General features: G+C 45.4%; 1 protein-coding gene across 1 annotated transcript; it reads left to right on the plus strand.

The window, feature by feature from the left end:
• The first annotated feature begins 1,884 nt into the window (after positions 1-1,884).
• On the plus strand, positions 1,885-12,124 carry LOC104470934 (chloride intracellular channel protein 6-like). Its single transcript, XM_010086062.1, has 7 exons — positions 1,885-1,908; positions 5,122-5,133; positions 6,338-6,447; positions 6,890-7,015; positions 8,220-8,326; positions 10,116-10,297; positions 11,699-12,124. Exons 1-7 carry the CDS (start codon positions 1,885-1,887, stop codon positions 11,858-11,860), a joined length of 723 nt encoding a protein of 240 aa, XP_010084364.1. The 3' UTR covers positions 11,861-12,124.
• The last annotated feature ends 1,328 nt before the right edge of the window (positions 12,125-13,452 follow it).

A 13,452-nucleotide genomic window follows, 5' to 3' on the forward strand; every position in this document is an offset into this window, starting at 1 on the left:
AAATGCTCTTAACAAAGCTAGCTTGGGCACTTCATGGTAAACCAGAGGGCAGTGGGATTTCCTCTCAAGGGTGAGGAAGAGAGGGCAGGCACTGGGAGCTCTTCTCCCCTTTCTCCTTGGCCACCATGCAGCCAAGTTCAATGGCTGCGGTGCAGCAGGGCTGGAAGCAGAGCTGTGTACCTCAGAGGCCTTTCTTGCATTGCCACTATGCATGCAGAGCCAGTGGTAGCTACTCACAGCAGCTGCTGCTGTCAGGCTGGCATTGCAAGGCTTAGTTCAGGGCAAGAGTCAGTGTTAGGAATGCAGTGGGCTCAGTTAATCCATGCCAGTGCAGAACAAATGAGTCTGTAGAAGGAATTAAAACAAAATAGCTGTTGGTCTTGAAAGCTGCACTCAGCCTTAAAGTTGCTTCCCACAGGCTGCCCAAGCTTGTGAACTCCTTGTAATTTTTCAGGCAGTAGTTTTGAGACAGTTGCTGTGGTTCCTGTTCTTTGACAGGATATCAAATGTGTTGTGAAAAAGGAGAGGGGTGTTGTTGGTATGGTATGAAAAGGAAAATCACACAGAAAGTGCCTCATAGCTGGGGATCGAATAAGGAAACTTGGAGGAAAGTCCCAGTTCAGCCTGAGAAGGCTAGCTCAGCAGAACAGGCAGGGGCAAATCCACGATGCTGGTCCCAGTTGGGCGGTTCGTTGTCTCCCAGTAGGCAGCGGTTCTGCTCCACTTGCTGGATAAATCTGCCTCTTAGCCAGCATAAATATGGGAAAAGAGGTAACTTAACTCCCTTGTGTTGAAGAAAGAAAATGGAATTGGAGTTCAGCTTTTGGAAAAAAAAAGTTATGCTCCTTGTTCTCCTTTTTATTGAAGCTTCAAAGAGATTATATAATTATATGAAAACAAATAAAAAAGTCTTCTCTGCTCCTTCTGCACTGTTTCTTCCGTGCTTAACCTTCAAAAGGAAACAGAAAGTCCAGGAAAAACAAATTCCACTCATCATGATTTTGAAGGCACAGAACATTTGAGGTCAATAGAAGAACCTTCAAAAACTTGGTTCCCAAGATGTTTGGACGGAAACAGTTACAAAACAAATTCTTATAACAGCTCCAAGGGCAGAGCAGCCCCAGCTTAGGGAGGGCCCAAACTACTGGTTTAAGAACAACATACGGTGTGTGACTCCTGGGTAAAGTCACTATAATTATCCTCTTGCTATGAGTGAGGATGTGGAGGCAAGTGACCTCTTCAAGACCACTCAGAAGAGCAGAGCTGCTGAATCAAGGTGGCAGCAGCAGCTCCAGAAACTGCTTATCATTATTTTGGGAACCTCTTTAACATCTTGTGCTTAAGGTCTTGCTGCCTAGTGGAATTAGGCATGGTGGTGCTCCTACGTGTGAGCTTAAGCAGCAGTGGAAAGAAGGCTGTTGAGAGCTTTTCCCTTTCCCAGCATCTTTGAGTAAGACACAGAAAAACAACAACAGAAAAGACCAAAGAGAGTGTGTAACAGTGAAAAATGAATGAAAATAGGGAGTGTAGGCTAATAATCCCATTAAGTAATGGCACATGATTATGGAGAGCTGTCATAAGTCGATACTGTCAGAATATACGATCACTGTCTAAGGCTCTGAAGGCTCTGAATTAAAGCTTCTATGCATGGCCTGACATTTTTCTCCTCTGCAGCAACAACTGTCTTAATTGTTTGATCAATGAACTCATTAAATCCCAGTATTACTAGAAAAAACATACTGACCTCCTGACCAATTAAAACATAAATGCCACTTATTCAAGACACTAGTTAGCCATCTATTTAAGCAGCAGCAGACCATAAAAACCAGCTTCGTGTTTTGGGGATTTGGCCCGCTTCACCCACAAGATCTGGTTGTTAAGAGAATGTCACAGCAATTGCAGGTGGAGGCCCACTTGCAGCATTACCTACAATTACAGCAGCATTTGCCTGGTTATAAACAGTCTGGAAACATAATCCTCCATTGAATCAACAGTGAGAGAGTCTGGCTGACTTCACCAGAGTTAAGATTTCACCCTGCACCATCACTAAGCACAACAGTGAGGAAGCATAATTAAATTCTGCACGTGTACCAAGCACAGCTCAATGTGACACATCCCTGAGTGGTGTTGTGGAGCAAAATGCAGGGAGTTTTGCTCCCAGGCTGCAATGCTCCTAGGTGTGCAATCTTCCTGGGGGTATTATATGGGACAGGCGAGTCTTTTCTGGTTCTCCTACTGCTGTGTCGTGTCCCTGCAAGGTAAAATGGTGACACATAGTCTCACTTCTGAAAAAAGGCCACCCTTGCTTTGTTAGAAAGTACATTATTGTACGATGATGGCATACTTCAGCTATTGTCGTGTTGCTCAACACATGGCTTATAAAGCTATTTCAGTGTCCCAGATTGTGATTTTTGAGTGGCTGGTGTCATCATAGCGGACCCTGTCTTTGGAAACTTGACCAAACACCTTTGGTGTGTGTCACTGATGCTTTTATGTCCAATAGGAATTGTAGCTCCCCAGATTAGATGAGCTGAGTTAGGAGAAGAGAGTTGTCTCCTGTAAACCAAAATGCCAGCTGATGTATCTGAAGACATTTTAGCTAGCTGCAGTCACCCTGTTTTCCACAGCAGGACAAAATATCCATGCTCTGGGCTTTCAGCAAAGGTTATAGGAAACTGTAGCGTCTTTGAGCTGCCAGGTCAAACCGTGTCAAGCTCTGAATCAGATTCGGTGTTCAAGATCTTGCAGTCACTTCAAACTGCTGGTCACTGTTACAGTAGGAAAGATTTAACCACTACTTGTGCTATTGTGTGGGTTACTGTAATTTGCCTCAAGCTCTGCAGAACTGAAGGAAACCTGGAGGCATCCACCACCAGTCCTGGCATGGCAAGTCTAGAGATTTGTTCTCCCTTCACATCTCACCCAGAGCTCACATCTCACCCTGGGGATTAAATGGCTTTCAGCTTCCTAAAGCTTGATGTGGCTCACCAGCTTTCCAGTTGCCCCTGCCTGAATGGCTGTTGCCTTCTTTACTGTAGGACCTCAGCAGCCAAAGCTTTTGACTGAGTCATTCCCAAAGATCTGCCTGTCCAGGCACAGCAACCCTAGAGGACACAGCCCTGTCTTAGATGTCAGGATGCACTACTCAGCCTAGAGAGCATGGGCTTTTAGGATAGATTTATATTAATAAAGTGCACCAATGATTTAAAGAGGAAACTCTTTAGAAGATTTCCTCCTTAGCCTGGGAGAAGGATCATGGACACATCAGAAATAGGGAAATATCCTAGTTCCTATGAATTTATTTTCTGCTGTAAAAGCCAAGTGCTTTCTATAACCACCAGAGACAGCAAAGCTGGGCAAACATTTCAGCACTTCACTAGAGACCGGAGTACCTGTATTGCACAGAACACACATAAGATAACAGTACATTACTAATATCCCTTGTGGGCAGTGTGGGAGGGGAGACAGCACAGTATGTGAAGGTGAGAAGTCTTTTTCATTGCTGTGTTTAACACCATCAACACTAGCCCACAGAAGCAGTCAAAAAGTATCAAGCAAACAATAATCTCAGTGGTCAGAGTTGGCAGAGCATTGTAATCAGTGATGCTTAATCCCCTGTTTCATTCAATTCCTCAGTGTTCAAATGACTTTTTTTTTTTTTTTTTTTTTTTTTGGTGAGAAGTTACTAGCAGGCTGAGATGCATGAACGTAAAGGCTGAGAGATTGGCTGTTTGCTATTTTATCCATTGGAAAATAGCAAACCAGTAGTGCTGTGGTAAATTTTCCTCACAGGTAGGTATGGATATTAAAAAGTTTGCACTTAGAAACAAGACAGGAGAGTTGCTTGTATAACATCTCCAGACCTGCCAGTCCCTCACCTTCCTGGCTCCCTGTTTGTCATTCTAGTTAATGACAAATTGGGACTCGGTGCCTGCTTCATTTCTGTGTTTCTCATGGTAACACGTCTGTTCTGACCTGGATCTCTGACTCGACCTATGGATGTTTCCCTGGAAGAGCAGGCTGGGGCTGCTGCCTCTGGCTCCCTGGAATTTACTGTCAACGAGGTGATGTGGGACAAAACAAAGTTTATTTTTTTCCTAACAAAGGCTGAATCAAAATATCAAATCCGTCGTATGAAATGTTTTTTTCTGGATGCTTGTTCTTCTTTCCCCACACCATAGCAATCTATTACTGTAAGATTATTTCTTCACTGACTTTGATGTTTAAATTCCTCTATAAGAAACTGTTTAAGACACCAAAGCACACCTTGGTACCAGGTTGGGCTGCTGACCCCTCCGTGTCCTGCTCAAGGAGTTTCCCTGAGAGCCCATCTCAGGCAAACAGCTGGCTGTTGGCAACACAGCTCGTGTGAGGGCAGGGGGCTGGGACACGGCTGTGGCAGAGAGTGAGGGACAGCTGGAAAGTTTGGAAGGAGCCAGCCCATCACCAGACGTACCTGCCTGACTCCTCCAGTCACAGCACCTCCCAAACAACATCCCCTGACTGCCCAGCCGAGCACTGAGAGAGCATGGGGTACCCATTGCTACCACTGAGGGGTCACAGTAACACCCTTCATCCCCTTTTTTCCTTAGGGGGTGGGTAAAATATGACATAAGAGGCAGGATGAGGCAAAGTGGTAGTGTCACGTATTTAGCTCTATTTTAAGCACGTGCTAACAGCATTTGTAGTCTTGTTCTTATGAAATACACAGTAGTTTTCTATTGTCCTGTTGTTGTAAACTGTACAGTGCTGGGAAGCAGTGCTCTGAGTAGGAGGAAAATTACAATAGTAGCTTTTGACCAGCTTTCATTTTTGCGACCTATGAAACAAGACTTAGAAAACACAGTGGTCCAGCTGTTTTAGCATTTCTAAAAGTTTTCATCGCCTGGCAGTCTTTAAGGCAATAGGCTGTTCTGGTTTGCATTACCACGAAAGCCAGTGGTTGTCACAGTACCAGAAGCAGAAAGCAGCAGACAGTCGTCAGGCGAGAATCCTTTGGGCTGATACAGAGAATAAGATCATTTACCAAGTCGCAGAAGTGTCCCTCCTCACATGCATCCTTCAAGCTCCATGGCAGAAACCTGCCTGCTCCAGACCAGGTGCTCTTTTCCAGACATAGAGCTCTTTGTGAAGGTGAGCATTGTAAAGGAATCCAACAGCAGTGTTTGTTTATGGAGAACTTTTTACTATATTTGAGATTGATTTGATAGCATTGAGGAAGGTGAAAGAGCAAGCAGAACTGGTTTCATTAATGTGTGTTGTTTGGTTACAAGGCCTGCAAACCTTAATGAACTAACTTATTAACTAAGTAAATGATACACCTGGGTTTTTATTTCTGTGCTCTTACATTTAATCTGAAGTTTTAAAACTCTGCTTTAGGAGAATCATATGAAGGGCTTAAAAATTAGAGCTCTGCTCTCTTCCAACAATGTTGCATGAAGGCTAACTTAACCAATAGCAACTAAGCAAGATTTTGCCTCGTTTTAACGAAGCCTCTTAACAAAATGCAATGCAAAGTAGGTGAGAGCAACACTTCTGTGGCCATATGTATGGTGAGTTGCACCTCCTGTGCTTTACAGTAACACCCAGTTGTCTGTTTACCCCAAACCAAAAGACCATCATTACAGGGTCACAGAGGAAGAGAGGTTACGTGACTTGGATATGGCCACAGTAAAGTCTTAAAAGCGGGAGCCCCAGGTCTACAATGAGAAGGGCTTAGCCAGAGGGACATGGCACTTATGCTTCATTAGTCCTCAGTTCAGGAAAGTGCAGAGACAGGTGGGTTCAGCGGGAGTAAGGCTGCAGCCGAACTTCCCTCCTTCTCTGGGGCCCCCACAGGTGTCTAGTTTGAAACTCTTAATTATTTGATTTATTCTGCCTATTCCCTTAAGTGCTTTAGACATTACATCTCAATTTATGCTGGTAAATCTTTCTCTGCATGTTTCCTGTGATCATAAACTGATTTAAACTTGTTTTAATCTTGCAGTGACTTGGGTAGATTTATGTTCACATAGAAGAATGAGCTGGAGACTATTTCCTTCGGAAGGACTGCTGTGATTTCAAGTTTGTTTTCTAACTTATGGCAATACTAATTATGCATTTTAATGAAAAACTGTATCTCTGAGATGACAGGATTCTTCATCATATCTATGTGCATGTTTGGAGAAGCACATAAAGAAACTTTGCATGAAAATATGTCTTAATAGAGATGAGTAACATGCTACACATACTCGTAGCAGATCTGGGTTTTCTGCTTTCCTACTGCATCTGTTCTCAAAATTTGCTATCATCACAGAAGTATGTGTACCTTTTTTTTTTTTTTTCTTCCCAATTGTAGGCTGGCAGTGATGGGGAAAGTATTGGAAATTGCCCCTTCTCTCAGCGTCTCTTTATGATTCTGTGGCTAAAAGGTGTCATATTTAATGTCACAACCGTGGATTTGAAAAGGTGAGATTCTACCTGGAGTTCTCGTTTTCAGAAAAACTTTTCCAAAATGGTGATTTTAAAGGGTGACTCTCTTCTGATAGATTTTAAATGCACATCGTGGTTTTGGTGTTGTACTAACAGTCTGGATGCCAGATTCCTCCTTAGGATTCACTCGTATAAAGTGGACTAACTCCTTTGAAGCAGTTGGGATTTTAATCTGTTTTGCAGTAGATCTCTGTAATATAGCACAGAAGTTTGCAGGGGTTTTTTAGCATTTCAGAGCACATTCAGATACAGGCTAATGAATTCTCACACCATTGGTGTGAGGCACATAAGTTTTATTTTGAAAGAGAGATGTAGAGCAGCCTGCTATTTTAAAGGTGAAACAGTTCATTGTAATTAAGTGTAGAAATTGCAAATGGGGTTCCTGTTGTGATTGACTCCATCTCTTCCCTCCCGTTAGAAAGCCTGCTGACCTGCAGAACCTCGCACCGGGAACAAACCCCCCCTTCATGACATTTGATGGCGAAGTGAAAACCGATGTCAATAAGATCGAGGAGTTCTTGGAAGAAAAGCTAGCACCACCCCGGTACTGTATTTCTGGCTGCTCCTCTTGCTTTTAGCCCCTCACAGCTCTCAATGGGGGGATCAGTGACCAAACCCCCTTAGTGTCAGTGGGTCAGGCCCTGGATGAGCTGCACGTGTTAGAACTGTGTGTGGAGGCTCGGGGGGGCTGCTCCAGCTGCCCTGGTGGAGCTGGCAGGGCTGGGTAACTTTGACTGTTGTGAAATGGTGCTGAAGCCTGTCACTGGGCAGGGGGTGTCCCTGGGGTGTCCCTGAGATGCCGGCCGTGCTCCTCCCGCTGCCCTTGCCTTTGCCCCGTGTTCGCTGCTGTGCCACCGCAGTCATACCCAAGGCAGGAAATCCACGCTGCTGCAGCACGCGTCTGCAGAAAGCTGCATGCCACTGCAGAAACCTGACCTCTTTTCCTCCACTTGTGTGTGCTTGAGGTTTCCCTCGTCACACTGTACAAATAATTACACTTACCAGGAGCAGGCATTTGGAAGAAAAAGACAGTGAAGGCCTCCACACAGCAGACATGCTGGGGATCATTTTGACTGGCCAGGTGGGCCCATCTTAGCACACAGCAGGGTCTAGGTTTCAGACTTGTCTTTTCCCACTCCAGCAGGTCCTCCCACCTCTCTGCAAACCCTGCTGTCCCACCGTCAGCAGCAGCGTCTCCCCCACCCATGACAGCAGCCCCCTCCACAGCACTCCCTCCTCAGGCAGCTGAACCCAACTTAAACTCAGTGAGCAGCTGCATATCTCCACTTTTCTCTGCTTACCTGCCCCTGCCAGCAACAGCTGCTGGACAGGCCGCTCTGAGCTTGCTCCTGCACGAGTGGGCCAGGTGAGGAGGCTGGGAGGAGCAGCAGCTACTGCGAATTAGGGACTTTCCGTCCACTCCTCCTGATGGTGAGAGCCACGCTCCACGCAGCCTCACCTCCCGTGAAGCAGGCCTGGGAGAGGCACTGGGCTGCTTGGGCACTATTTGGAGCGTGAACAGTCATTTCACGTCTCCCTCAGGGCAAGGAGGTCATCCACATGGTTTAACTGTGGTTTAAGTTTGCACTTGCTAAGTGATTTTTAAGTTCAGGATGGTTCCCTTACGAAGAGTCCTGTGTGGCCATGTATTGTGACACTGCAGTGTAAATAATGTATATGAAATAATCGGTGGAGATGAAAAGAAAGGCTAGTCATATAACTGCTTTTTGTTTCTTTTAACTCCTCAGGTATCCCAAACTTGCACCAAACCACCCCGAGTCTAACTCTGCAGGAAATGATGTATTTGCAAAATTCTCTGCGTTCATAAAGAACCCAAGAAAAGATGCTAATGAAAGTATGTGCTGCAGTCCTTTCGTCAGCTCTGGTAGTTACTGGAAGAAATTAGAGCTGTACAATTCTAGCACACTGTGCTGGAGATATCCCATTTACATCTTAGGTTCACAGAATCACAGAAACATAGAATGGTTTGGGTTGGAAGGGACCTTAGAGATCCTCTAGTCCAACCCCCCTGCCATGGGCAGGGACACCTCCCACTAGACCAGGTTGCTCAAAGCCTCATCCAGCCTGGCCTTGAACCCCTCCAGGGATGGGGCATCCACAGCTTCTCTGGGCAACCTGTTCCAGTGCCTCACCAGCCTCACAGAAAAGAATTTCTTCCTAATATTTAATCTAAATCTGCCTTCTTCCAGTTTAAATCCATTACCCCTCATTCTGTCACTACATGCCCTTGTAAAAATTCCCTCCCCATCACTCCTGTAGCCCCCTTCAAGGACTGGAAGGCCACTATAAGGTCTCCCTGGAGCCTTCTCTTCTCCAGGCTGAACAACCCCAACTCTCTCAGCCTGTCCTCATAAGGGGAGGTGTTCCAGCTCTCTGGTCATCTTTGTGGCCCTCCTCTGGACTCGCTCCAAAAGCTCAACGTCCTTCTTGCGTTGGGGGACCCAGAGCTGGATGCATTACTCCAGGTGGGGTCTCAAGAGAGCAGAGTAGAGGGGGAGAATCACTTCCCTCAACCTGCTGGCAACACTTATCTTGATGCAGCCCAGGACATGGTTGGCCTTCTTCACTGCCGGCTCATGTTCAGTTTTTCATCTACTGACACTCCCAAATCCTTCTCCTCAGGGCTGCACTTAAGCCATTCCCTGCCCAGCCTGTATTTATGCTTGGGATTGCCTTGACCCATGTTCAGGACCTTGCATTTGGCTTTGTTGAACTTCATGAGGTTGGCATGCACCCACCTCTCAAGCCTGTAATTTTCCAGAGCATAAGGGCTGTGGAAAACTGTGTGTATTCACTCTCTTATTTGGGGATTCCCAGTTAGTTTACACAGATACTACTGTCACCATGGGAGCACCAACTCCAGCTCCTCCTCATTTCTTCACCTCTCAAGCCCATAACACTGTACCTTCCCTGCAGCTTTGCTAAAAGCACAGCCCACCTGAACTGAGACCTTAACCTTTCTACTCCACTTCTGCAAATAATTAAGACTCTAGCCCCATGGCACATCTCTTTAGAGCAGGACCCTCGCTATCACCATGCATTAACTTATTTCTGTCCTCCAGCTCCCAGCCCTGGTCCTCTTGCTGTTCCCTTCTCCCCTCTCCACAATGGGACTCGGGCGCCACTAGCCTAGGAAACCCCCAGCCAACCCTTGCTGCCCTGTCCCCACTCCTGTGCGCTCAGTCGAAAGCACAGGACTCATGGGCTGGCTTCCCCTCCAGCCCAACCTAGTGTCCCAGTGGCTCGCCATCATCGCCCCCACCCTTGCTGTCCTGCCTGTGGGCAGGCACTTGCCTCATGGCTCCCAAGGCGAGAGTCAATGTGAAGGCAGGGGCACTCTGTCGAGCTACTCTGCAAAAGCACACCCTGCAGAGGTTTTTCAGGAGCCATTCCTGGTAACACAGCCCCAGCCTGTTTTTTCTCAGAACCCCCTTTAGCTACTTAGAGCTCTTATCCGGGCATTAAGTTTTAAGCTCAGGATAAAGGAATTGCAGGAGTTGGCATGGCCGGGTGTCTGCTAGCTGGGTTGGTGCCAGGAGACAGGATGCAGGAGTCGCCTTTCTGCTTGGTGTCAGAGAGACCTTGGTACAGGCTTGAATGACCTTTTTATTGTCTTAACCTAGATTTGGAAAAATCTTTGCTTAAAGCCCTGAGGAAGTTGGACAACTATTTAAATAGCCCCTTGCCTGATGAAATTGACGCTTACAGCACTGAGGAGATCACTGTTTCCAGCCGGAAATTCCTGGATGGAGATGAGCTCACTTTAGCGGATTGCAACCTCCTACCAAAGCTCCATATAATCAAGGTTTGCATTTGCTTTTTAGCATCCTGAAGAGAAGGGCAACACAGAAGCTCAAGTTCTTTTCTAAAAGGTGGAGGAATCCTTTATCTGTTCTGAGGCCACACAGTAGCTGTGTAGGGACACTGAAAGCTAATGCACAAGGCCGTTTCATTACAGCACAGCTAGGCAGATCCTCAAACTGGTAACTCCAGAGCTAGAATATCTGGTTTCATATCTGGGCTGTGGCTGCACTTGCTAAGCCTTTCACAAATATGAAACAAGTGCTGTATTCACTGCTGTAGAGAGGTGTTTTCATTTGCATTTCGTATGCAAAGTGCCATGGACCAGTAAGGTTAGATTATTTTGTCTGTGCCAATTCAAGAAGCCAGCAAAAGCTGAAATTCGAACCTCTCTCTCCCACCTTTAATCCAAAATTCTTTCTTGGCTGAGTATCACCACTAGTACCAATAATGCTGGCAGGCTAGCCACCGCCCACTGCCTTGTAGCCAAGGCTCCTAGCCTCTTCTGGCAGGGCTCTGGAGCATCCATACACACCTAACAGTCCTGGTGACTGAGATGTCTGGTGTTGTCACAGCCTGTCCATGGGCTCCTCTGGAGCCAACCAGGCTCTGGAAGAAAAATGACCACACTGGAAATTCATCTGGTTTTCAAACAAGTAAGGTCACTTCAGAAAGTTTCCTTTTTGACTACTATTTTGTCAGAGGAAGAGTGGATTGAATTGCTTTCTGACACCTCCACGAGTGAAAAGTTTCCCCAGAGATGTCCTGGCTGAACCTATTCCAGAGGGAGCAGCAGGGGAATGAACCCTTTCCCACACCCATGCAAAGCTCAAGCACAGCAAAGCTCGAGAGGTAGCAGGGGTCAGCAGAGCCAGCACAGGGAGAATCACCTTATGTCAGGTGAATGTCTGAGGAGGGTGAACGTCACACCATCCTTGCTGGCCAACAGGGAGGGATTAGGTATTGACCAATAGTTGTTTTCCCTAGCCATTTGAAATTTAGTATTTTAATTCAAGTTTGTCCTTTCTGTTTCAGTGAAAGTATCCGAGTGTGGGCCAGTTAATTACTGTAAGATTATTGTTAACTCTGGTTTGTGCTAGCTCCTTTGCTGTTTTAAGCTGCCTCTTTTTCAGGTGTGATCTACTGGTCCACATAGCTCTGCATAGCTCTAGCAGAATATTTATACCAAATAAATAATTTAAAGTGAGTTAGCTTGTTAGCTAGCTTTCTTCATCCCATGTCTTCTCTTATTTTTGGTCTTTCCTTCTCCTTTCCCCTTATGTTGCATGTAATGAGAGACTTACACATCAAAAACTGAAAATTGAAAATGTGCATAAGAAATAGACTTTGTTTTTTTTTGCAGATCATGTGTGTAATAATACTTTTTTTTTTCTTTTAATAAAAGGTTGTTGCAAAAAAATATAGAAATTTTGATTTTCCCCCTGAAATGACAGGGATTTCAAGATACTTGAACAATGCATATGCAAGAGATGAATTTACAAACACTTGTCCTGCTGATCAAGAAATTGAGTATGCATATTTGGATGTTGCAAAGAGAATGAAGTAAACAGAAGATGCCTCCGTTCTTTAGTGCTTCTGAGATTTAGATGGGCACCGGCCAAGACGGAAAAAACAAAAGCCAGCATACACTCTGCAGTGTAATTTTAAGTTCTGCTATTGGCCAGTCCTTCTTTTATAATGATTGTATAGCATTATTTGCTCATTCTTAAATTATGTATGTATATGTTTGTGTGTCTGTACAGATGTATGCACATGTGAATGTCTGTTGTGCATTGCAAGTTAAAGGCATCAGTCACTATTAAAGCATTTGTTGAAGTTAGGGAAACAGTGTAGGTCACGCAATTGTAGCAATATTACAGACTAATGACTTATGCTAAATTGCTAAATTTTGAGAAGAAATAGCCCTGTTTCTAACACACATTTAACTTGTCATTATTGCTGCCTCTGATCTCTGTTTCACAGTTGTTGCCAAACTTCACAGTTACCGGGAGGGTTTCTGTTTGCTTCCCTGCAAGCCTCAGAGGGCTGCAAGCCAGCAGCTGGTGCCCTTGCAGCACCCTGGTTCACCCAGGGGAGAGGCCAGCTTGTAGGTGGGACCACACCTGATGTCCCAGAAGCCCTCTCCTCTATGCTAGAGACCTGCAGGGCAGGTCAATGAAGAACAACTCCTCTCACATTGCTTGAGTCTTCTTTTGTATTAAAAATAACTAACTAACTAACTAAAAATTCCTGCCTTCTCCTCTCTCAGGGCTGCATAACCCATCAAACTTCCCTCCTGGTGCTCCCAAAGAGAGGAACACAGACTGTCACTGGCCTATGGACTATCTGATAATAAATATCCAACAAGGGAGGAGAGAGAGAGTTGGGTGTCACTGTAGACAGAAGAAATGGGTGAACGTCTGTCCCCAGTTACTGATGTAGGATCTCTCTTTGTCATCCTTATATGACTCCCATTTGGCTTTGGAAAGCAAAGAGGAGGAGAGGGTCTAAGAAAGAAATAGTCCTTCTATACTTCCATTTCCTAATTGAGGTCCAGCATATTGGCTTTCCCAGGGCAACTGTTAGGACTTCATTGCTGAGAGCTTTACAGCTGATCACACGGGTATGTACCAGGAACAGGAACAACACAGACAGACCTCCTCCTGCCTTAGGTGGGGGATGGATGAGATGAACCCCTCCAGCCTTGCATGAGACTGTATTCAAGGCAGCCAGTACTGGGGAGAAGCACCCTCTAGCCTGACATCGGGAAGCACACCATTAGAGACGTATGGACTAGGAAAAGTGATGTCCACAGCTGCTTTCTGCTGAGCAGGTCCTCAGCAACCACATAGGAGTAGAGGGTGCAATGCTTTAGTCCTAGGGTCACCTGGAAGTTTCCTTCTGATGGATTTTGCCTGTATGTACAAAATAGATGAGAAAATGGCTAAAAATAGCCTTTGTAGCACCACAAAAAGACTGTTACAGACTAGTCATTCATCCTTGTCCGTGTTAAACATGCGCTTGCTTTCTAACAAAGCACTACTTAATGGTAATAGTCGGTGTCAGATGTATTCTGTCTGCGGTGTCTTTGTCTTGCACACTACCCAATTTTGATGCAAATGTGCTATCTTTACAATTATTTGTAAGCAGTGTTAAATG

This window comes from Pterocles gutturalis, unplaced genomic scaffold (assembly GCF_000699245.1).
Source record: "Pterocles gutturalis isolate BGI_N339 unplaced genomic scaffold, ASM69924v1 scaffold42790, whole genome shotgun sequence".
Taxonomy (NCBI): domain Eukaryota; kingdom Metazoa; phylum Chordata; class Aves; order Pterocliformes; family Pteroclidae; genus Pterocles; species Pterocles gutturalis.